The 26,522-nt window shown below is 37.8% G+C and overlaps 1 protein-coding gene across 3 annotated transcripts in view; it reads left to right on the forward strand.

Annotated features, from left to right (window-relative positions):
* Positions 1-26,522, forward strand: part of PDSS2 (decaprenyl diphosphate synthase subunit 2) — a 113,650-nt gene that overhangs the window by 28,817 nt on the left and 58,311 nt on the right. For all 3 annotated transcript variants that reach the window (XM_085056221.1, XM_085056222.1, XM_085056220.1), the window contains exon 2: positions 18,744-18,875. In XM_085056221.1, the coding sequence (XP_084912347.1) occupies positions 18,744-18,875 (132 nt within the window). The remainder of the gene's footprint in view (positions 1-18,743; positions 18,876-26,522) is intronic.

Below are 26,522 nucleotides of genomic sequence, written 5' to 3' on the forward strand. Positions count from 1 at the left end.
TACTTGCTGTTTGAGGAAAGAGCTCATTTTCTTTTATTAATGGTACTTTATCCTTTAGCTAAATCAGTCCTGCAAGGAAGTGCAACCATACAGGCTTCATCACTCTGTTAGAGTTACAGAATGCAGCCACCATCTCTGCAAAATTGGAAGGAAATACAAGGTTAGCAAGGGAGTATTTGTTCCTGTCTCTGCTCATCTTGGAAGTTACATTGAAAACTTCCCTAAAAAGAGACTGTCAGAAGCACTTCAGTTGTGCAGTCCTAAAACTGGAAAGCTAGTATCACTACAAACCGTTTTTCATGGTAGATCATCATTGACTCAAAGGAGGAATTAAAGTCCCAAGACAAGGTGTTTTTGCATTAGCACACTGTATATTTACTACAGCAGTTTTAATAAGAGAATATAGGGCTAGAGTAAAACTCTATTCTGAGTGTTTATGTTCATGGCTACTGTTATATTTTAATATAACAAGCATAGTCTATGTAGACATAAAAATAATGCGTAATCCCTACATGATGAAAAAGGAAAATTATATAAAAAGAAAGTCTTTGTGCTGTTTTATAAATTGTTCAATTGAAGTAATTTAAGTCATCAGCATCTGACATTTTGATGACTCTAGATATACCTGGTATTACATGTTATGTATGTTACTTGTCATTTATACTAGCTCATTTGAATTTTCTGCTTGATGTGCTGTCTCAAATGCTCCTCTGCTTCGGAGCTAACTCAAACTGTTACAAATTCCAAAGTCTTTGCTTTTTATGGATTTTGAAGATGTGTGGTAAATTTGATGCAGCATTATTGACTGACAAAAAAGAACTGAGATGTTCCATATTTAGATGTTATAATATAAATGCTGTCATACTCCCCTTGCATTATTTTGCGGAAAAAATATTTTTAAATTTTGTGGTTCTGATGCTGCTGCAAGCATTATAGACCTGATAAGATCAGAACACCAGTTCTGCAAAATCATTGTCACATGTGGTATTTGCAAATATAGGTTAAAGACTAGTTAGTGGGATATTTGGCTTATCTTAATATGAAGTCTTGGAAAGAGAGCTTGTCCTAATACATGAAAGTGCACTGTAACTCTGGTTGAAGGCAGTATATTTTACTAAATTTTATGTTAAAATTAGCAGGTGTAACACACCAGGAATTAGCATGTCCTCTCTTTTGTTGCCTGGAAGAAGCATTTGTATTAAATGAGGACATTGTCATTCAAGTCTCTAGATGGCATTAGAAATTTCCTCTTGGCACAGCCACCCATTCTGTCTGATATGAAGGACGAATACACTGCTTTTATTCTTTTAACAAAATAGGCTCCATGGAGTCAGTTCTAAAAAGGTCAATAAGGGGAGCTAATTAAACTTTACTTGTTGGGAGTTTGCACCAGGATTGACATTTTCTATACACAGTCTATTAACATTTGCAAGTTCTTATTTTTAGATGGCTGACTTACCTATAACTGTCAGATGCACCCTTGACAGTTGAGTTTACATTTGCAGTCATTAAATCTAGAGCAAGAATCTGATTACTTAAAGACTACATACTTTAATTTAATCCCAGGTTCTGCTTAGTGAATATAACTAGAAACCACTGTTGTCCTTAAATTTAGTTAGCATTTAGTGTTGTTCTAGATCATACTAAAATGTTAAAGTGCCATCAGAAGTTACTTTGTTTTCAAAGGAATGGGTGATTCTATATGTACTTGTAGTGGTTGAGAACATGAAATATTTTTGCGGAAAGACATCATTCTCTGTCTATTTGCTCTGTGTAAGTTAATGTAACCATATAGTCTTCTCTATGAGATGACAGACTGTCAGTAAATTGAAGTTTGTTCTCTGTCCAAGATGGGCAAAACTGTGGCTCTCTCAAATTATGTTATTGTTGGGAGTTATCCTGCTTATTGAAAAGTGTCACCATGTCACTATCATTCTGTTCTGTAGCATTGCTCAGCAGAAGTGTATTTCTGTAGAGAGGATGTTGGTCTTCCAAAAGTGTGCAAACCCCTCCGTGGGCCTTAAGGATCCCATTAGATTTTTATCTGCTTCACTCTCTTGCTTCAGTCCTGAAAGAATAGGAGACCTGACTAGTAACTGATTTCAAGGTTTTGGGGGTTGAGGTTTGGTTTGCTTATTTTTTTTTTCTTGTGGCTTGCTACTAAAAGCCTGCTCTTCAGTGTTTTATTATGTGGTGAAAGAGGAAGTAAGCTGGGGAGCTTGCTGAAGCTGAGGAGACACTGCCTGGCCTCTGGTCTGCTGACACAACAAAGCTCTTGCAAGTTTGCTTTGGGAGTGGAGACCATTTGGTGAACATGTGTGCAAAGAACCAGGTTTGTTCTTTGAATTTTTTTTAATTTGGGAAAGGTAAGGAGGATGGTTGTCATGAAATCTGGAATAAGGTTTGCAGTAGTGTTATCAGCCTATTGTTAAAGTTTTCCTAAGGTACTTTTAGAGTTTTGGAGGTTTAACTCAAAGCTTGCCTTGCAGGTTATACAGAAAAGTCAGGCTAAGTGTCAATATATAGTAAATGGCTTTTTTATCACTGACTTTTGCAGGTGTGTTTAAAGGATTATCTGGGTTATAAAAACCAGTGTGTATGTGTGTGTTCTTGGGTGTTTTTTACCTTCTGAGAGACTGAATAATGTTTGTGGAGGAGGCAGTTGATCCACACTTGTCTTTCTCCATAAGCACCTCTACAGAGGCTCAGATGTTAAGGAAGAGTATAGTGGGGCAGGAGTGCATGTTACAGATATTTTTGTGAGTTATATCTTGCTCTGCATCAGACTGTTCATTGTGTCTTGAGATTTTTTTTTTCCAGTTTCTACTTTCTTTAATGAAGTAGTGTTTCCAGTTTCCTCACAGCAGGCTTGCATGTCTTTGCAGAAATTTGTCATGAGAGGAAAGACATTTATGATTTTTTTTTCCTAGAGGAATGAGTAGCCAAAGTAGAATAAAGCATAGAAACAGATACTGGGCTTTAGTGGAGAATTTAAAATCTTCCTTTTCTGCCTATTCTTTATTTCTGATCACTCATACTTCACCACAAAATACTAATCACATTTCATGTTAGAAACCTCAAGATCCGCTGTGGCTGGCCTCATCAGCAGTAAGGAGATGTCTGAGCACAGACATAAAGGCTCTGAAAGGTTCTAGCATTCTAGCTGGCTACCTCCTAGTCTGGTGAGGAGAGAAAATGAAACCTCTGAAATTTTTTTGGAGTGGCATCTACCAATATTAAAAAGCAGTATTTGCCAACTAGCAAAAGCAAAGCTGATAGGTAAAGAAAATGGTTGAGAGCACTATATATTATAAAGGTAGTGGTACTGGGTTGGGGGTTTTTTTTTAAAGCTCTGTATAATTCCAGTGGCATGCCTCTTGGATATCTGTACATTTTTCATTTACATTTTGACATTTAAATTTACAATCCTGTAATTTTACAGCTCCTCTTACATTTACTTTTTTCAATGGCGAATTGAAATCACAGATGAAGTGTGCTTGAGTACAGAAAAAAAATGTTTGGTGGGTTGGGGGAAAAATGTTGTAGCACACAAACATATTCCTTGGCTGCAAGCTTGTATGTGCAAATTAGGCTCACTTATGAGAATGACCTTTTTCATTTTTTCTTGTGCTAACATATCCCAAAAAAAGTGCATATGGTTCCTCAGAGTATTAAAATGTATCCCGCTGTTGGCATGGTAGGAAACACAGTTACCATACTCAAGAATTTGCCAGCAAACTGCAGTAAAGATATAACTGGACTACTGGATTTGTGGTGAAAGCTTAGCAACTTTGCTAGAAGTTCTTTGGCTCTGATCCAAATTTAAGTTCTGTCCTTCAGAATTAAGGTAACAGAAGAAAAAAGTTATTTACCACTTTTGGCATGCTCTATCTATTAATTTTTAAGAGATTTATTTTTTAAGTCACATGTCTTGGAAACATTTTCTGCTGACGTATTTGCCCTATGTTTATGTTCCAAAAGAAACTTAGTAATTAGTCATCTATACATTAGAGCTAACAAATAGCACTGTTGTCGGAAGTGAAGTGCTAAGAAAATTTTATTTGAATGCATGGTATTGTTTTGACCAAGGACAGTCAAACAGAAGAATAGAACAGGCTTGCACCCATCATAAATTTGAAATCTTGAGCATGCAATCAATGTTTCTTTCCCAGGCTGAAATTATGTATAGAGGTTTTCATTTATCATATCAAGCATAAACTCAATTAATTAAATGATATGATGTGTGAGCAGTACAAAATGGCTGTTGCTGAAATCTTAGCATAGAATGATGTAGAAATTGAAGTGAGAGTTTCAAGGCTGTCTAGGTGTGCTGAGATGGTACTTCTCTCAAATTCATTCATGTTTACTTATGGGAACATTTGTAGTTGCATGTCATAAGCAGAATGTCATTAGCATCATTGTGGTGATTAATCAAGTCATGGCACATCAGGCAATGTGTATATTGGATTTTGTCTTCTTTTCCATGGTCTCATGTGAACCAAGTGAGGTCAGGCATACTTGGTGTTTAGCTAAAGGACAGCTGGAGAACTGGTGGAGTTAACTTGTTAACTTGTTTCTTGGCTGTTAACTTGTTAACTTGTTTCTGCAAGTCAGCGCTCTATTAATATTGACGAAGTCTCGTTTGGGAAAAACTATTTCATAGAACGTGATAAATTTGGGGTGAACATTTAAAAAATATACTGAAATCTGAGATTTGTATCATTTTTTCCTCAGATGAGATGTAGCACTGCCAGGTCTGTGCAATAGTTGTTACAGGCTTTTTGGAACACTTCAGGTTTTTCAGACGGTGGTGGTGATTTATCCAAAACCCCTTTTTATTTGTTTTTACATGGTTCTGCTTTAATTTTTTTGAGAGTATTGCAAGAGGTCATCATGACAGAGTATTTGTATTTCATTCCAGAGGTGGCTTATATAACTGGAAAACCAAAAGATAAAATAATAGAACTGGAAATAATTTTCTCTTTTTCCCATAATCACATTTGCCCTTTTCTTTTTTTTTTCTTGAAATGTCAGTGCACCCAGGAGAATTAAAAGCCTGGGAATTGTCATAGTTTCAAGTGAGGTACAGCTTCACATGGGTGCCTTTTGCCATTGACAATAACAACAGTGTGTTTTTGGTATAACTGAAGAATATTTAAAATACATACAGAATTACTTTCAGAAGATTTGTTTTCTTTTGTTGGTAGGGTGGTTTGGATATTACATTGCATGACTGAAAGCAGCATTTTCTTGATCATCATTCCAGAAAAATTAGAAATCTTTCAAGATTTAAAATTATTATGAATGCTGAGCAGAAAGATGCTTTCAGGTTTTTAAAGAACAAATAGATACTCTTCAAAATAAGATGGACTTCTTGTAGCAATTTGAGTTGACATTTTTCACCTAACAAATTCTATCATCATTTGTTTAAGATTTGTTTAAGCTACTGCTGAAAATGCAGGTCCTATTCTGAGTTACTGGCAGCAGAAGCTATTACTGTTGTGAGCTACGTGGTAAGATGTGAACGAGGTTAGAATAAAATATCAGGTACACCTGGGTAGTCTATGTAATAATAAAAAACCATATGTAAACTAAATGTAAAAATACATTAGTTATCTTCCTGCATGTCTCAGGTTTCTCTCTCCCATTGCACTATGTCTCAGCAAACGTTTAATATCAGTGCTGTATTCCTTTGTCAGATCCTGCCATTTCATTTTCATTTGTTTCTGTATCTCTTGGAGGCAGGATCAGATCAGTGACTTAAATTTCCTTCATTGTGACTCTTAATTCTGGGATAGTTCTGCTTCTGGGAGTTTCACCTTGGGGGCTCTTTCATTTTCCCTAGGTGGTGGACCTTGGAATCTTTATTTGCAGATTACCTGAAGCAGATTCCTCTATTTTCGCCTCTCCTATTAAAACAGTTACTTGGAAATTTTTCCAAGGTTGCCTGACATATAGTGAATAACAGTTTTCCTTGTACTGTGGGTACTTGAAGTGGTAGATATGCTTCTTCAAAGCACATTGACAAAGCATGGCATGGCATTTATTTTTCATTTTTCTTTTCACTCTTGCATTTGCTCCAAGAATGACATTTTAGTAAGGTGTTCTCTTTTGGCAGTTCTAGAGTGGCTCTTTTTACGCTTCTGTTAGCAGTGCTGCCTTCCACTTGTTTGCCATGCTGTCAAAATCTCTGCGAGTTGTGGGGAGAAATTAAGTTCCTACTTCACGTTCCAGCACTACTTCCTCTTGCCAGTTTTCTCTTGTGGACTCCAGTAATTCCTACAGACTAAGTTTCTTAACTTGCCCTCCAGACTCTGGCACCAGGCAGTCTAGGAAGAACTGGGGTGGTCAGTACCACCAACACCTTTGCTGGGTATGTAACTTCAGTACAGCAGCTCCCTCTCTTTATTTGTGTTGGTGTTCTGTTTTGGAATTGGGACCCATCTTTTTGTGTTATGTCCAATGCAAATAAAGTAGTCTGTGTGAGGGCTAAGTTGTCTTGTGTTACACGTGAAGCCTACGGTCCCTTTGAACAATAAAAATGTGGTTTTGCCTTTTACTTCTCACGCCATTCTGAATTTAATGCTGTTCCATATACTTGCTAAACTGAAGTTCAGGCCCTTCACAAGGCTTGTTCTCCATTGCCACCCCTTTTAAAAGGGCTCTGTTAAATTGTAACCTGATTTATTTGGAATACTATTTAAAGGTTTTACCCTACCTGTGTACTGTCAGCTGTCTTGTAGCTTTCCAGCCTGATTCTTGACCTTCTTGAACATAGGAGTGACACTTTCTTCCAGTCCTTGGGAACCTCCCCTGATTATCGTGACCTTTTAAAGATCATGAAGTGACCTGGCAATAATGTTATGTAGTTTCTTCAGTGCTTGTGGGTGCATCCCATTGATTTGTGCACATCTGACTTGTTTAAGTTTCCTAATCTCCCCCTCCTTCACCTGCTATTGATCAAGTTTATATATCAAAGATTAAATTGGATTTATGCTATTATGAAGCTAAATCACCTAGAGCATGGAAATGGTGAGTTTTGGTGTAGCCAGCAGGTGAACAACAGTATCCTAAAATGACAAAGGTCTATTGGGATTTCTGGAATGTTGACCACAGCAGTGGCCAGTGGACTGATCCTCGAAGACACAGACAACAACAGGGACTTCTTGTCATCTGAATGTGTGCTTCTGAACAGGCTGTGCAACCAAACCACCCTAGGAATTTTATGCTAAGTAGTGTTAGGTATCTACAGTCTTAAGCACTGCTGGAAACTTTTGGGATTTTGGCGGAATGGACCCTACTGTTAAATTGTATTTGTGTATCATTTGCCTGGTACCAAACAGAAAAACATAAAACTACTAACACAAAAATTGTGTGTGATTATCTGTAGAACTTGTTGCTTAATACAGTCTCATTTGATGTGCAGGAAGACTTCTCATCCATACCCTAGCACATTTCTGGCTTCTCTGTGCATATTGAATGCTTGTTATCCTCTTGATCTTTGCCAAACATATTCACATCTTTAGTAGTTCACACGTTTCCAAAATGTATTATTGGTTGTTTTGTAAAGTTGAGTGGGTTTTGAGAACTTTGGGTTGTGTGGTGATTTTCTTGAATCTCACATATTAGTGGTAACTGCTGTGATATTGGGATCAGATTGGAGAAGACCTGGAAATTTGTACTTGGTGTAAAGACAAGTTTTTAGATACTACATTTGTCCTTGAGATGCTGCTGTTCAGTGAAAAAAAAAACCCACCAAACCACAAAGTTCTCACAAAGTAGTTAACAAAAATATGCAATAGAGAATTTATGTGCTAGTCCTGATGGAAAGGGCATGAATTTCAGTGGAAGTTGGATCAGAAATACTGATATTTTTGTAGTATTTTGATAATAAAATAATTTCTAATCTGGTTAGAATACAGGGGATACTTTGATCTGAAATGTATGATTTGGGCTTCTGACATGCAGTCAAAAACCTTATGTGAATTCTGCTTCCACCTTTCCTCTACTTTTTTCTTTTTCCCCTCATTTTTGGCATGAAACATATTAAAAAGCTAAACTACTGGAGGAATCAGCTGAATTCAGTAGCAGAATTCTGTTAGCTTGCACTGCTAGCAGTTGGTACTTCAGACTTTTCCAGAGAGTTACCAACACGAATGCTGTACCAAATTAAATTTTCTTGATACTTTCAACCATCTGTGGAAAAGAAACCACTTGTATATGGTGTGCCATAGCTATAACTGAAAGATAAAAATGCAAACAGGTTTTCTTTTTTTTACAAATCACCTGCAAGAACAACCTCTGCTTATTATGACATAACAAAGATGAGCTTACACCTTGCTGCATCTTCACTGAATAATTCCAAATGCTATGCAACAAAAGCATAATTCTGAAGTACACTTGAATACCAGTGGGTGTAAACAGTCACATTGCTATTTCTTGTTTGAATTCATTATTTTAATTCCTGTCAGATTCATATTTGTGGTAGTAATGTACCCTACATGGCAAGTGCTGAGAAAACATTTATAAAAAGCTTTGCCAAAGAAATCTGCCTATATAGGCTACAGTGACTTTACTGTTAAGAATCTTCATGTTTATGGAAAAAAACCCATACTAGCTGAGCCAGTCTGATTTGTAGATTTTGTTGCTCAAATACCCAAGTTACTTAATAACTCTAATACAAGAGATAGAGTAGTACAGCAATTCTATTGATATGTTGGCAAAGAAGCAAACATGACCGGTCTTTACCATCTGTTTATAATGCTATATAAAGAAGACCTTACTGGTTGCCATGGAAACCAGCATGTACAAAACCACAAGTGTTTGCTTAAAATCTCAGGCCTTCTAAAGTCTTGCATTTTCTGAGGGAAAAAAAGAATTGAAAATATCTAAAGTTTTGCAGTGATTTTTATTTCCTAACAGTTGTTTTGCTGCAAAATACTTCTAGTATTTTTGCGCTGTATTTTCATTCAAGACTTGAGAAATTTAAAGCATGTTGCTGGTAACTTAATGAGCTTATTTGATGCTTAGCAATGATCCACAAAAAGGTGACAGATACTTATTGGGTTTTAGGTCGATCTTTGTAAAAGGAGGGGTTTTAGTTCAGATGAACAAGCTCTATTGTGATATTGACACAGTGGAGTGACAAATATGGAATTTGGGTGGAGGTCACATTGAAAATACTCTTTGACCTAAGTGAAAACCCAGATTCATCTCAATTATCAGAGTTGGTCACTTGCGTCTCACTGAAAAAAAAAAAGACTCTAGAATCAGAAATCTAGAGAAAACCAGGAAATGAAGATAATACTGGTAAGAGTTACAGTCTAAGTTTGTCTGTGGTCTCCACTCTTGGCTTGAAATTGTTTTTTCAAAAGTTTTCTTTGGTTGCTTGGAACTACTGAACTATTGAAAAGCCCTCAAGGTATAGTATTTAGAAGTACAAACGTTTGTCATAGAATCTGGGTTGGGGTTTTTTTCCCCCTCATTTGAGACTGTATGTTCATATTGCTGCCTTGCACTTTGTACTAATAATTCACTGTGTTTTAATGTGTTTTTCCCCCCACCAGCTTACCATTGGCTTCCGCTGTGTATAACCAGTTAAGTAGGTAGAGACGCTGTAGAGGTGCTGCATTTGGAGTAATGCTGCTGGTTGATTTTCAACCACTTAATTTCTGTTTCTATCTAGAAGAAAGTTTTTTGTTTATGGCACTCTTGGCATGTGTTTGGATGAGCTACTTGAAGTGAGAACAGTCTACTGAAGCACAAAAATTGGGCCCTTTTTCTCACTACTAGTAAAGAGCCTTCAGCGTTTTTAGGGAAGAAGTATTAGTAATTAATTCATCTGAATTTTTAATTTTTTTAAAATTAATTAATCTGAATAATGCTGCAAAAGTGGAGTTGTTTTCTAGAAATCTTATTCAGTATGCAAGGTTGAAAGAACTTTTACATCATTCTGTCATGGCAATACATATCCTAACATTTTTTCCTTTGTATGTTTCATCCATTTGTAAAACATGCTGTGATCATTTTAAGTTTCTGATAATGACCAGGAGTTGACCTATTTCTTTGTACATTTTCCTGGTAAAGTTTACTTAATGCAAAATACATTTTTATGACAATATTACAATATTGCTGAAGTGACACTGGACCTCCAGAGGTGTCTGAATTCATTAGCCTTCTGAAGCTAATCATCTTTCTGTCATTCACTGAACTCTTCCAAAATATTTGTATTCGTTTCACTTAGCAGATTATTCCTGGATCTGAGAGAGCCTTTTCCCAGAAAGGTAGTCTTGTGCTTGAGTCCACCTGTTGATATTGGTTGAGAGTGGGGTGTTAGACCTCCCACAAAGTTTAAATAAAGCAAATATTGATGGAGAAATCAGACACACAAAAATTAGGCTTCTGTCTAAGTATTTGTGGTTAGAAAAATAAAGGTGCCAGACCTGCAAGCTACTCCTGGTCAGAGTAATTGCACTCAGACACTAACTGCATTTTTTGATGTTAGCTTGCCTGTTTCCACATCACATTCCAAATCAAGTCGCTGACCAGGAAAAACATTGGAGACTGGCACTTGGTTTAAAAATACATTTTGGTGGTTTGTTTCCTGTGTGGTGCCTTTATTGTCATCCTTAAGGTGGTCCTTTTTGCCCGGCCTCTGCCACTCATAAGATCTGTTGGGTGGAGGTAGAACGTCTTAAAATAATAATAGTAGTAAATAATATTTCTTACTGAATAATCAATGTCTTTGAGATAAATGTCTGATTATAGATGCCCTTTATTTTTACAGTGCGGTTTTTTCCAGTGCCTATTGTAGGTATTTTTCAGATCTCAGATGACCATGCAACCTCAAAACAGCCTTTTTCACACTTCAGTTTGTTGCTATGTATTTGCATCTTTATTCAAATGAAAAAGATGATGGCTCTCTTCTTCTCACCAAACAAATATTTTTCCTCTTTGTCTTCATCTGGTCATAAGTTTTTCAGAAAAATGGGAGTTGATAATGTGTGGGCTTTTTAGTTGTTTGTTGGTTTTTGGGCTTTTTTTGTTTGGTTTGGGTTTTTTGGTTGATTGGTTTGGTGGGGCTTTGTTTTTTTGTTTACATTTCTAAAAGTAACTCGTCCCATTGATCCCAGGGAATATTGTACCCTGAGGGAAATAAATGCATCAAAAAACCTGAAATAATATGCAACTATGTAGCTGATCTTCATGGGAATGATTCAAATAACCTCTGCCTTTTTGGGAAATCAAATAAACCTAGTAGCAGTGGATGGTAGACTGATACGAGTGTCTAAATAGGGTTTTACAGTCTCCCGGGGAAACTTTGTGGTTTTTTATTTCAAGAATTCAAAAGCTGTATTGATTTCTAGGAGCTGTAAATGCTCGGTTACAATTAACTCCAAGTTACCAAGGCCAAGTATCTATTTTTTTTTGTGCCTCATCAGAAACCTGTAGTTTCTTAAACTTTATCTTTTGAATAAGATTTGCTTTTTGTGGGATCTTGCCCATTGGAGTCTCCACACTTTTATTTAACCTTCTGACTTTTACGGTTTCCTGGAAGGCTCCATCTTTTGTAATCCTTGTGTTTTAGAAGTTGCTGGAATTTTCTTCTTGAAAGAGGTGCAATATTTGAAACAGTTACTAAAGCCTGAAGAAATGAGTGCATGTTGCAGCTACAGAAAGAGATCAGTCTCTCTTCCGATCTTGAAGGGTGCTGTGGCTTTGCTTGGAAATTCTTGAAAAAGTTATGTGCAAGATTACTTTGTGATAAATTACTTCTGGGAATGATGCTACTGACCCCAAATTCTGTGTGCCTCCTACCTGGGAGTGTAGTTTTCCACACTTCCAATCCCTGTGAAGATCACATTTAATAAGCAATGGAGTGATGAAAATTTGGATGGAATTTTTCACCATTGTTTAAGAAATATTTCTCCTTGTAAGCAATATCCCATGAAAATTGAGCAGCTGGAGTCACTAGGGTTGAAAAGGACCCTAGGAGTTCTCCTCCAGGAGTTTTCTGTTCCAGAAGGTCGGCTTTTACAACCTTCTTCCAAGAGAAAGCAACAATGATCATCTTTGTTATGTTTCTATTCAGTTTGTGAAGAACATATTTAGTATTTTACAGATACGCTTTATGTGGATTTCTGGGACTCTTGAATACCTGAATTTCATACAAGCTGTATTTTAAATATGCATAGCATGATCTTTAGTCACTCTCTCCAGCCAAGTAGGTGTCTGAGACTTCATAAATGGTAGAAAAGGTACCCAATTTTATAGAGTTCTTAGCATCCCAAAAAATGCTGCAGCTTTTGTGGAACTGAGCATTTTGAAGCCTGTTTTTTACTGAAGATGTTGGTTGCAATTCATTCCCAAGTACTCCTAAGTCTAAGAGTAGCCAAATGAAAGCACAGGTACAACATTTTCTGTGTAAGTTTTTCAGCGACTCTGCCTGTAGATATGTAGTTATGAGCCCATAAATTTCAGGCAAGTACTTCCTCACTGGACCACAACCATTCTTGTTTTGCACATGAGTAAGTTACTGTTTTGGGTTACTTTTAACTATCCAAGCATCACACCACATAATGGTTGAAATTATTCAGAAGTTTCTTTGTGTCGTAAGTGAAGGCCACACCTCTAAATTGCTTTTTTAATAATTTTTTTTGCCTTTGGATGAAAAGGCAGTGCAGAGACAACTCCCTGTCATCTTCACACCAGAGTTGTGTTTGGTTTTTTGTCTGTGTTTCTTTGTGATCGGCTTCACAAAGCTCATGGGTTGAGACCCGTTGTTTCTCAGAAGCAGGTGGAGCAGGAGGGCTGTTAGAGACTCCCTTTTGAACCTGGTGTAAGAGCATCTTCCCACGAAGTGGGGCAGGAACATCAGTTCCTCCAAGCCTGGCATGACTCATTCCATGAGTCTGCCCTTTCTGGATGAACCCTTTAATTACTAGGCAGTTACATAATGGTGACGAGCTCCATCCCATTTTTCACAAGCCTGTTTTTCAGGTAAGGAAGATCACCAAACCTCAGTACTCATTTTCCATAAGCAAAGAGATATTTAGATGTCCAAGTCCAAGAAAAAGTTTCTAAAACAAACATTCTCATCTGCAGCCACTAGTGGGCTTTTAAGCTGAGACAGCATGGGGGTTGCAGAGCATCCCTCCTTCTGTCATTTCCTGTCAGCTGTGTATTTAATTTGAATCCCATTTTAAAATTCTGTTCTCTCCATTTGAAGTAAGTTTGTCTCCTCTCCCCTTCTGAATCATGCTCAAAGCACATGTCATGACAAGGCTGATTGTCCTCTGCAGATCTGGCTGTGGATGTTGGAATGGGCCAGGGTTTTTAATGTGTTCTGGAGAGATGTGCTGAAGTATATATAGTAAATACTTGAAACTTGAGTAGCAGGTGAAGATAAGTTGCTATAGACTGCTGTTAGCATATACCACAGGTAAAAAATTGAATACTCTCAGTTTTCAAATATATGCATGCTTGAATGTGATCATATGGTCAGATGGTGAATCCTGTGATTCAGATATGCGCATCAATAATACAGTGGTTTAACATCCATTTTAAAAATGAGTATGTCAGAGAGTTTTCTCTTATTTACTTCTGACAAGTCATTAATACAGCAAATTGGATAAAAGCCCTGAGGCTGGTATTTCTTGCATTTCTAATAAGGAAGCCAACAGTCTTGCCAAGTAGCTCCATGCCTTACCTCTAGTGCTGGATATAGAATTGTCAGTTATAATTAATTTCAAAAAAGTGAGTTGTGTTATTTTTTTAATGTACCTGCACCTGTAACTCTGAGTGTATCCTGATAACCCTTCTATATTGAGCAAGCTGGAAGGTACTTTCCTGAGATGTTACAGATTGAAAACTGTTTATATTGTCACCTTTGGGACTGTCAGTTTGAATAGAGCGATTTCTTTTTCAGAGTAGTTTTTAATTCAGCCTAAAACTAGCCTGTGCTTTCAATGACACTACCCTACACTTATAAATCTTCTTCATCAATGTAATTGATTTTGGTTGTGTTACAGACTTTCCCAGCTGCTTTTTATTAGAGCTGTGTGAACAGGCCACTTTTTTCCCCTTACTTTTGTTTGACAGCTGAACAGGGAAGGTAAAGGAATGGAATTCCCCTCTGTTTTCCTTCCCCTTGTAACTACACGGGGCTTGTGTATGGCCTGAAACAAAATGATTGATCTTGTCAGTGGGACACCTTCAATAGAATGCATGGAAAAGAAGGGCAAAAATCACCAGAGGTGAGGAGGACAGTGATCTGTCCACTTCAGCCCCTACCAGCAGTCCTGTGGCCACCAAACACACCTGGGTAGGGATGGAGGGGCTTCTGTGATGGAAGGGCTGCAGACCCCACAGCTCCTGCTTGCTTCGGTCATGAGCAGAACATTTGGGAAGTATTAACAGCATTTATCCAAACATTTAACGGCCCCTTTTTGTCCCTTCCAAAATATCTCATCACATCAGTTTTGTTGAGAAATTTGTTCTGCATTTTCCATGATTAATTAAATTTGAATTAGCACTAGTAACTATTAGTGTGATCTCTTCTGCTACACCCACTTGGCAGAGTCAGTTGACTTCACAGTTACCTCCTGTGCGGGTTGGGTTTGTTTTTTGGGTGGTTTTTTTTCCCTGCCTTTTGGTACAATGAAATTATCGCCATGTCCAGCTCTTTCTTACAGTAACTGGTATAGTTGCCATGTTTCCTCTCTATTGTTTAAATTCACAGTTTAATAGAATGAAAAAAAGTGCTAGGAACGTGGTTTTGTTTATGCAAATAATTTAAAATCTTCGTGGTATTTAAATACTTAAATACAAATGATGCTTGCAATGAATAGCAGATTTTTATTTTAATCAAATTGCAAATTACCGATGGAGTTAAACCTGCCAGTTATCGGAGGTTAAAATTCTACTGAAATAGCTGCACGTGTGGAGCAATACACAAAGCACTAAGTGAAATGTTTGCTTGATTTATTCTCCGCAGCAGACGGACTCTGGTAGTGGGAGGTGTAATTTGCAGCGCATTAGCTATTAGCCAGTGTTACCGCCTGAGTGGGTGGTGTGAGTCCCTTGTGCGTGTGCAGTGTCACAGCGCGCATGTGTCGGAGCCAGGCGCTTCTCCCCTGTGCTCTCTGATGAATTCTTTTTGTGAGCACTGTGCTGTATTTAAAACTGTGAATCTGCCAGTTTTCAACTGGGTTACTTTGTCACACGGATAATATCTAGAGTAAATGCCTTTCCCTCGCCTCCCCCAAATTCTGAACTGCAAAACGGAATTGTAGGGGTGTTTGACTTTCCTGCCTTCTTTTGGTATGCAGTCCCCCGAGGATGAAGTTTGTCATTTGCAGATACCCAGCCGGTAAACTTCAGAGGAAGCAAAATTGTGCTAATGATTGAGGGGGTTTTTTGGGTACCCTATGCATGCGCTTGTGTTGTTCAGCAGAGGTTTTCCAAAAGAGTGTCAGCTTGATGTATCTTTTTTTGTGTGCACAATTTCGCTTGGGTTGCTTTTAGTTCACTTTTTTCCCTGGAGGCACCTGTCTCCTGCCACATACCCATCAAGACTAATTGCACCATCTGGAGACTTTTGTGTTGCTGTTACTTGTGCAGGTTGTCTCTGGGGAGCTTAATTCAGAATGTGAATGTGACCCCTGAAGCCATGTCAAGTAGCTGCAGTAGTTTCTAGTGTCTAAAGGATGATCACCGGAGGCTTTATTTGTTTCAAGTCTAATGCGGTTTGCTTTAGTGTGGATATGTTACATGTCAGTAACACAACATGTTTCGAAAATGGAGTTAAACTTTGACTACTGGTTTGGTAATTCATAGAAAATCCTGTCTAAAATTACATCCAAACCATATGTAACGTAAAGGCTGTATGATTAGGTGTAGAAATGACAGACATGTTGCTCCTTATTACTTGTTTTTTATGTTCTGTTCTTCCCACAGCTGCACTTTTCATTAAGAGGTTTCTGCTAAAAATGTGGGGTGTTCATTGCTAGTGGTGGTGCAAATACCCTGAGCAGTTGTTTCTGCTATTGCTACAGAACTGAGTATTTTCAACACAGGTAATTTTCCTCTGTTCTTCACCTAGTCTGAATCAGGTAAAATTGCTTCACTTCTAGTGTCTGTCTAGGCAGTGGTTTATATAAAGGCCAGTGCTCCATGTTCCTGTTATGAACACTTTTTATCTCTACTTTTGTATCATCCTGTATCTTGACAAGCTGTGGAGCACTGGGCATGAAAAACCAGTGTTCTTATTATTAAAAGTATCACTATAATTTGCTAATTTTTTTAAGTGTTATTCATTTCTCATGAGATCCTGCCTTTGGTAAGACACTGATTTTACCAGCATACATATGTGGAAAAAAGCTATTTTTTGTTCCTAAAACCACTTTTCTTTAAAAGTGATGGAGTTTTAAATAGGGTTGAGGAAATATATTTGAATTCAGTTGCATCATCTGTGTAACTTCTGTGGTTTTGAGTAATGTGGTCAGCTGAAGTTCAAGCCAGAGAAGTACTTAAACCACCACAAACAATTATGGATTCTGTATACAGGATGCATATACACTATGCATTATTCATTAAATGTATTTTGTGTATTTTTCCTGGGTAGTTTAATGTTCATTGTGGCTCTGAATTTGGAAATCTATAGAATTCTAAGTGTATAACTGTCTCAGCTGTATTCTGTTTATATATTGGAGCATGGTAAGAAACAAATTATGTATTTGTGTGCTTTGTGAGAATAGAGATATGCAGGTTACAAATTCACAGAATGCTGAAGGCAAGCAGCTGTCCCCTTCCTCCTTAAATCCCTCACTACATGTACCCAGTAAACAAAATAAAGGTGCATGTTAGAGACTGCAGTGTGTGTGCCCGGAGCAGAGATCTGAGCAGTGCAAGCTTTCATGGGTTTCAGTGGCTGGGAAGTACTGGGGGACTGAACTTTAAAAAAAAGAATTTCTGCTTTGGGAAGTTATACAGAATCTCCCTTCTACTGCTTTTTATGTTGTTTTAGTCAGGGCTTCTGTGAGCATGGGGTGTCCTGAGCTGCAGGCTCACCAGGCACTCCTGACCTGTGCAGGGTGGGTCAGCCTTTCAGTCTGCAGGTGAAGCAAATAGGATGTGGGCAGATTATAACGGCAAAGAAGTCGTGGCCTCATTTGGCTAGTTAGATCTCACCAGAGCTAGAAGTATTGTGGGTTGTGGTAAAAAGCCATACTGGCTTCTTCTTATCTTAACTGATCATGGCATTTGTAGGGTGTAGCTACACTGAGTGGGAGCTTAGGCATCTCTGGAGGGGGAAGTATTAGTCTGCAGTCGGGTATGTGAGAGTGGGTGTGGAGATCAATCCCAGAGGTTGACTAGAGCCAGCTACCTGGGTGGACCTGCTTATTCTCTGATCATAGTTCAGACCATTTCCCCATCACTGTAAAACAGGATGTAAAGACTCAAAAAGTCAAGATTTTATTTGCAGTAGCACAGGAACTTTCACACAGAAAGGTGCTATTTAAATTATTCTTCTTCATGTTTATGTGTCTGTGTTAATGAAGCAGTGTGCAGAAGATACTCCGGCATTGTGATGTGTGCACGTACTGACAAAAGTCCAAATGAAACTTCAGCTTGCATCCACTGTTTCCTTTATTCAAACATACTTGCAAGATCAACATCTTAGATTTTTTCATTCAGCTGTTTTAAAGACAGTTTTTTTTAATTTCCTTCAGTTATTAGGACTAAAATTATACTCTTGAATAAAATGAGTTAAAGTGCTTAATAATTTGTGATGTAGTTCTTTGTATTATTTATTTGGTGAGTGTTTAGACTATATCAGAGACATGCTCTCTTATTTATCGGAAATTAGTTTACAAATTTAGTAGCATCTGGAATGTATTATCCTTTTGTCTAGCTGTTTGGCTGCATTGATGAACGTAGGAAGTAGAAAGCTTGACAAGGACAGGAAGAATCCAATTGGAGACATTGCAGTCAAAAAGGAAACCTAAGCTCACTTTAAAACAAACTAATTTCTGAGGTGGTACAGCTAAATGGTCGTTTGGAATTGCTCTCAACAAATATGATTTTGGAGGCAGTTTCCTTCTGACCCCAAATTTAAAGTTGTAGCATTTGAAACAGTTTTTTTGTTCAAACCAGCTCATCTCCTACTTCATTTGTCTCTCACTTTTATTGTACATCTTTCATCAGTTTCTGCATTTTTGTTATTTTCCTACTATAGTTAGACCTGTATTATGCGCTGTGCCCTCTTTGAAACCACTAAACAGTTTTCTTTCAGCTGGTTATAGATTTTGGTTGTATCTTTCTTCCTTTGCCTTTCTTCTCATGAAGTAGGAGGCTTCTTTTGGCTTTTTTTGCCACTTCAGACAAGAAACCGAAACCTCTTATGTTCCTGTTATGGTAGATTGCATAGAATTATTCTGAAATATTCCTGTCATGACATGATATGAAATGCAAGAGACATACTGCTCCTTGAAAATAATCAAGATTTAATTCAATCCTGAATACTTGTTTTTCTCTGCAATAGTAGAATTTCATTTTAAGTGTCAGGTAAAGGAAGACAAAAGATCATGATTCATAATTGCAACTTATTTCCCTGCAAACGTGAATATTAAAGACTTGATGAAGGGGTGGCAGGCTGAGGTCTAAGTAATTTTTTCCACTTTGGTACAAGCAGTGAGCGTGGATTGTGAAAATATGCTTTATTTTTTCCCTTCTTTTTCTAGGGGTTTTGTGTATGACAGCCGAAACAATTTACAGATGCGAGGTTTGGTCGTACTGCTTATTTCCAAAGCTGCTGGACCCAGCACAACAGAACTCTCTTTCCAGCATGACATGGTCAGTGGAATTTATTCCAGGTATGTTGTATGATATGCTAAGGTATATTTGGTGGGCAATTTCTTGGTGGTATCGAAGCATCTTAAGTGGCCTGTTCACCTCTTAAGGAAAATCAGTACTTGCCTAATCACAAAGCTTTGTTCCTCGCATTTGTTATAAGCTTTCCACAGTGAAAACCATTTCCTACTCTTTGTATAACTCTTACTATATCTTAATTGTAGCTCTTGGGCACAACCAGATTGAAAACATTTGGGTCAAGATAGATGAAAGTTTACGTTAAGAGATAAGCAGAATGAAAAACCTCCAGTGCTAGAAAATATTTTTAAATAGAGTATTTGCATTTTGATTTGCTCCAAGGTTATTTGGGTACACCTGTTAACTAGAAATTGCAGAGTGAAATGCCAGCCTTGTGGGACACCAGTTGGTCTCACTGAGCACGTAAGTTTTTGTATAGCCTGTTTGAAGGATACTTTCTCATGCAGAAGCAGTGTAGAATAAAGTTTTTACCTCCCACACAGCAGATTTACTGAGCCTTCCATTATGGTTCCTTAGGCTCTCACTGAGATATTTCAGCTTCATGGAATTCCTAAATATTTTTTAAGCTTTTAAACTAAAGTTCTTAATATTACTAACAACAGTAATCAAAATCAGTGGTTGCTCTCCTTTGTATATTTGACAGTGAACTATTCCATTGAAGTAAGTAGTGAGATCTGGTTAAAAAAATGTAAAATTTGATTTTTTTTAAATCCTTTTGAAAATTTGTGTGTTGCTTGGTTGGGGAAATGGGACTGTTGTATTTTTTATTAATTGTGTTTCTGACCTGTCTAATATACTAAATGAAGATGCACAAACTTAGTGAAATGTTTGCATCCTGATTTGTTTCAAAATGCAGAGGTACTATTGTAGAATTGAAAAGACCAAACAAATAAAAATTTTAAAATATATGTAGTATCTGAAAATAGCAGAGAAGGAGAATTGGTACAGGCAGAAATAACAGTAAGAAAAAGGACAAGGCTGTAAAACAGTCTTGTTATGGAGGGCTGTGTTGTCCCTTTAGCTGTTTAATTCCATTCTTGTTTCGTTTCAACCATAATGTCCCCTTAGGGTTATAAAATTTTTATATTTATATGCAAATGATGTTGTAAGAAGGCATAATTCTAGTTAGTTAATTATGGCACAGGAGGTATTTTAGTTTGTTTTGTAAATGATTTAAAAAGTTTACCTTAAGTATGCCTCATAAAGGGAGAGAAAAAGCGTTATTTTTTTGATAACTTTAGTTCTTGAGTATGATGCTTCTGACCATGGAGGTAAAGTTTGAGCATTTTAAGCTGCCGTTGGGAAGGTGACTAGTGGAAGTATTCATTAAGGAGCAAATAAGACCTTGAATTAATAATGAGCCATTTGGTGTAAATGGACATCATTGGAACAATGCCAGTTCAACCAGCTGAAAATCTAGCCTAATCATCTAAGTTTGAGCAAGTCAATAGCCATTATAATATCTAGTTCAGAGTTACAAAGGTACTCCAAAAATGAAGCAGTTTTGAATACGCCCACACAGGTTCACTTAAGGTTCATTACTGTCTGCAAAAGTGATGACTGTGGAGTTGTTAATTTAAATGGATTTTCAATGACACTTTAAGTCCTTCAGCATGGTGTAAATAGGAGCAAACATGGCACTGCATTGTTTCATTTTGTGTCATAATGGTCAGTTCTTGCCCTCTACTGAAGTCGCTGTGGGCTTTGGCTTTGGACTTCTTTATTTAAGGCACCTTGCCAGCTACACTTTTAAATATGAATCTAATTTCTGATTTCCATTTCTCCATTGTATATAGCTAAGAGAATAGGCAGCTTGTAAAACTGTGATCTGAAAGGGCTTTTGTGGTATTTTTAACATGTATTACAAATAGTATTTTACAAACTGCCTTCTCCTGAAGAAGAGCAAAAGGATGTTGTTTTCCATTAGTGCATTTTTGTCTGCAATCTTGGCTGCAATGTAATTATATATGGTTTGTGTATATTGGACATATATATCAAAGGAAAAGTATATCCCTCAGTGATATGATGTGAAGAAATATGCTTAATCCTTTATTGCTTATATGTCTCCAACTTCGGAAAGTATTTTTTGGAAATAGATTCTTACAGATTTTCAGCTCAGCTGTAATCTATACGGCTCTTTTTGTTGCCATGCCATATAATTACTTCATCTTTATATGTAATATTTTGCTGGAAATATTATTTCTGGCACTGTAATGAGCATCTTCATTGCCTGATACTTACATGCTGTGAACATTATATTGTGGACTATTAGCTGGGATATGGCTCACTTGATTTTAAGATACTTAGTAGTGATTAATTAATTGCATTTCTGAAATCTGAGCATGAGCTAAATTGTTCCAGTACTTGTCAGTGATTGCACCAGCCCAGTCTTTCTTTTCCCAGTGTTTGTGTTGGAACCAGTTCTTTTGCTGTCTTTAAATATTCAGTCCTGCAGTAGATAGCCAGGTTTCATCAGTCTGCTGTAACTGGTACTACACTAAATGTACAATCTGTAATCAGGAAGATGTAACAGTGTGATAATCATTTAACTTAAAAAAAACCACAGAAAACCATGGTGGACTCTTTCATCCTGGAATCTGGCACATTCTGCATAACCTCTTCTCACTATTTCGTATTCATAAATCACAATATAGCAATATATAAATTAAAATTAAAACAGAAAGATACTGAGAGCTGAATTTAGAAGAGAAAAAAAAAAAATTCTATTTTCTTGTTCTGTAGATATGTCAATTCAAAGGACAATTGACCTAAATGTATAAAAATAGATTATCTGGCTTCCTAGCTGGCATCTGTTTTTCACTGGTACACAATGGAACAAAATCGATGCCTACTACCAGAGAGCAATCTTTTCCAGAATAATGAGGATTACAATTTAGGTAGTTACAGGAACAGGGCTGGTGTAGTTAAATGGTGCTGCCTCTGGCCAGCATTGCCTCCAGCTTTAGCACTTCATAATTTGCAGGAGTCGTGATCTGCCTGCATTAATCTGGGGCCATGGGGGTCATTGTATGCAAGGGTATCATAGTAACTGCCGGTTGCCTTATGAGCCATGCTGAAGATAAGGGAGGAAGTGTTATAAAAGCCTGCCTGGCATGCTTTACTCTGTACAGCCACCTCCCTATCGTGTTGGCAGCAACCTGACTTTATTCCTATTGGCAGGGAAAGGAACCTGGCTTTATTTCCAGCTCAGCACTGGTGATCCCAAAAGAGGATGAAGAGAAGTAGCAGCATGATAAACAGCTCTATTTCAGCTGCTGGACAGATTTCCTCAAGTTAAAACTTTCTGCTGGTCTCTTAGCATTAAAGAAAATATTTCCTTGGCTACAGAGGCATTGCAAATATAAGGATCAATTGTCGTGCTCACCACAGAGTATGCAAACAGTATCATGTAAAGGTTGATGTCATTGCCTGCACTCAAGCAAAGCGTGCATCCCATGCTCCCTTGAAACTCCTTACTCCTGTGTGAAGAGAAAGCAGAACTCACGTTTGAGTTTAAGTAGATTCAAAGTAACCATAATTTATCATGCTAATAATATCAGAGAGTACCTCAGATGTGACACAGGAGGCTAGAGCTTCATAAGAGCTTTGAGACCCGTTTCCTAATATGCTACAGTCTGACACTGCATTGCCTTCTCTCAGAGCAAAACTCACTTGGATAGTTAAGTATGCAGCTTGCCGTTATTTTACTTTGCTGCTGGAAGTGGAGTTTGTAATTGAAACTCCAGGATCATGTGGTTGCTGAACACTGACAGCTTTATGCTTCATAGTGGAGCTACATTCTCACATTTGAAGATACCAAGACTGGCTTGGGTCTGCTCAATATACCCAAAGGGGTATCTTTTTCTCTTCACATCTGGCACTGCCAGACACTACTGGCTGGGGACTGTGGAATTTGCTTGGTTTTATATTGAGTAACAAATTCCTGATATAGCCTCTGTATTGCAGCTTAAAATGCAAGTGACACCAAAGAACAAACTTGGGCCATCTCTTCAGCCCTCGGTATCCTTGGCTCTAAACCAGCAAGTTATTTTCTTCTATGTTTTGCCTTTTTTTTCATTTTTTTTTTTTCCATGAGTGCCAGTTTGAAAAAATACCCTCTGCTGTTGACATCCATTGAGTCAGCTCTGCAGATTTCCTTGGATGGAGGTTTAAAACAATCCTTTTTTCAGTCAAATGTGCCTGTGCATTTACACAGGTGGATCCTATGGTCATTGACAAGCAAAGACCTTTTTATTCTATATGTAGGTTGGAACATGGAAAGTACTATTTCGGTTCTGTGTTAAAACCTGGTAAATCCAGCAGATTGCTGGATTTGGACTATCAATACTGGGCTCTGTCCTTGCACCTTCTTTCTCAGGGTGATGCAGCTGACCTTCACAGCTCCAGAAATTCATCATTTTGCAGGATGAACATTCTTTACTACAAGAAGGTACTCACTGCGTAAATTTGTCTCTGAATCAGAATCCTTCCTGCTGCTTGGAAGAGTGGTGGCAATACTGAAGTTACAGGAATCATGAACATAGACTCCTTTTCCTTAGTGTTTCAGTAATGATTTTGGAGCCAGCATTGATGCTGCTTCCAATAAAGAGTAAGCTGGCAGCAGATGCCAACTCGTTACAGTGATGGGTCTCTTGCTTGTCATGTTGCAAGAGTAAGTTGCCCTGAGTACTGTTTTTTGGAGGCATACACACACAGAGGTCATACAGTCTGATTTCACATGCTTTGTCATTGTGGCTATACTAAAGTCATGTTGTTCTAACCTACTCCAAGGAACACATAAAACTTAAATCGGGATCTTAACCAGAGCATTCATTCACCCGTAGGTTGCTTTTCCTCTGCAGGTTTCTTTGGTTTCAAAGAAGTCAGAGGGGGTAGGTGTCTTTCTAAAGATCTTAAGGACAGAGGACATACTGCTCTGTCCCTGTGCAGTTCTATCTGACTTTCTCCCAGCTTCTTGCTAGTTATGAAAACAAAGCTTTGCCTTAACTTAATTTCCTTCCCCTGTATTCCAAATGCCATCTTCAGAGAAAGTTTGACTTTCCATTAACCTCCTTTAAGGTTAAACAGATGCTGCTGATAGTACATCTAGGTTCACAGGATAATTCAAGTTGGAAGGGATATCAAGATGTCTGTAGACCCACCTCCTTCTGAAAGTGGAGTCAGCAATGAGGTCAGACTCGTCTAGCTTTCTTCATGAAGGTCAGGTCTCTCAAGAAGAGTCTTCTTCACCAGGTGATAATCAAGATGTGTTTTAAATGGATGAGTGAACATTCTCCCCCCAGCCTGCAGCCTGATGCTCTGTGACTAATGCTGTCATACTCATGAGTATGAAGCTCACCAGAGGCCACACTGATGTTGGCATAATTTTGCCTGTTAGGTCTCTTCACGGTCATTTGACAGCTGAGGTATCCAAAGAACTTTCCATCCCAAGATTTTAGGAATTAGAAATGGCGACTGTGTCAAGGCCTCCTTTGAGGATATAAGTGTAAAGGTCTTGTCTGTCTTAGGGTTGTGCCACTGTGTACTGGGGACAAATTGCTGTGTATTAATGGGGACACTAGGAATCTCTTCTATTTCTCACAGGTGACAGCTCGCCATCTGCAGCTCTATCTGCTCTTCTCCAAAACCCATGCCATGGCAGCCGTAACAGAGGTGATGCTGTGCTTGTTAGCGTGGTCTTTAATGGCTGTATGCATGAGGAGCACTCAGGCTGCCTCCAGGGACTTGGAGCTTAAGTGAATGATGATCCTTGGACAACTTCAGTTTACAAAGATAAATATGGACTAGTGTAGTCAAAAGCTTAGAGGTAATATACTGGTTATGGTATGCTTTTGAGACTTGAAGTGTGCAAAAATAAGCACAAATGGTCATTGGTTGGTTGACTTTACTGATGCCTGTGGCCTGGACTGCTGTTGGACTGGGATTTTATGGGTGAGAAGGATCTGAAATAGCAATACTGTGCTTTATGTATTTAGCATAACAGCATATGAGGTGTAGCATACCTTCTATGAAGCTGAGAAAATGTAAAAGGTGTTCCACTTTGAGTGAAAAACAGAATAAATACTGCGCGAGGATGTGCACCTTTGGCTCTGCATTCCCTGAGAGCTCCAGTTACTGGAAAGTAACTTTTGTCCTGTTCTTGTGAATGCAACCAAACAGCTGAGAGATGCAAATGCTCAGATGACTGTCACATCTCCAGTTGGAGTAGATGGTTACAATAGCAAGGGGCTGCCTTCTGCTTTAGGAAAAGATCAATGCTATCTGACAAAACAGGTCTTTTACTTTGTAAGCTGTATCTTCACTTGCTCAGCTCACAATAAAGTTCTGCCAGCAGATTCTTTCTACTGTGGACAAGTTTAAAGATATTTGTCATTTTAAATAGTTGTTTAAATGCTTTCCAGCTGGAATGTGTCTCCACATTAATCTATGTTTGATTATCTATTAATTCCATGGAAAGAAATCAGATAGATCCCCTTTAAAAGAAATAAAGGAAAAAGCAAATCAATTGCAAAGCCTCTTGGCTAATTTGCCATGGCAAACATGAGTAAATTTTGGTGAAGGTGGTGAGGTTTATTGTATTGCTAGAGTGTAAATGACACTTAGAGATTGCTTTGATCTGTTTGCTATAAATTTTACAAAAGCCTTCTTTTTACCTTGCATGGTGTAGATATATTTGTGGACAAATTCTCTTTGAGAGTTGTTGTAAAAGGCAAAACTCAAATGAAGTAAAACCAAAGAAAGACCATACAAGTTATGATTTCAGTACCTACAGAAATACAAAGAGCACGAGAGTGTGACTCTTCACCTCATTTTAGATCTTGCCCTTCTTTCAGTTTCTGTACTCTGAACTGCATAGTGTGTTAACTTCAGAGATTGGATTTGACTGTTTCGTACCTTCATATTTTCAAGTAAAAAAATGATTCCTAGCTCCACAATGGACTTCTGCGATGTGAAGAGTACTTTCATATTTGTAAGAAGTTGGGATTTTTTTTCCATTACTACTTTTCTGAGTTTACTAGTAATGGGAACTAAATTAAATTTACCTTGACCTGGTGCTATACAGAGGGAGTGGCTGTGAACCAAAGTTTTGGAGACCTCATACTCCATTGTACCTATCCCCATCAATGCCTGCTAAATCATGTTTAAACAAAATAAAAAGCAATAAATGAGAAAAATGTAGTAAGACCAATAGTGTATGTAGGAACTCAGAACTCGAAGAAGGCAGAGCTTTTTTCTTTTTTGTGATGTAAGCATTTAACCTGGGAGTTTTAGTGCAGGGTAGCTGTTGCACTTTAAATTCATACTGGCTTACTGCACACAAGCCCTGAGTCTCAGCTGCAGATATTGCAGAGATTAATCTTATTAATGGAACTGCTAATTGGTGTTTGACTTCTAATTATAGTAACAATAGGCCATAACAATCAATCCTCACCTTTACTGGGGCACATTAGGACTCTTTATCATAAAAATGATTTCCTTTGGGACTTAGTGTTCTTATTCCTATCTTTTGGAAGGCTGGTTTTCAGCAAAGGTACAGTATTCCAACGAGCAAGTACTTTGGAAGCTTAGCTAATTAACTGGTAGAGAAAATGCATGGTCCTAAAATATTC

This window comes from Lichenostomus cassidix, chromosome 3, assembly GCF_008360975.1.
Source record: "Lichenostomus cassidix isolate B80296 chromosome 3, HeHo_3.0, whole genome shotgun sequence".
Taxonomy (NCBI): Eukaryota; Metazoa; Chordata; class Aves; order Passeriformes; family Meliphagidae; genus Lichenostomus; species Lichenostomus cassidix.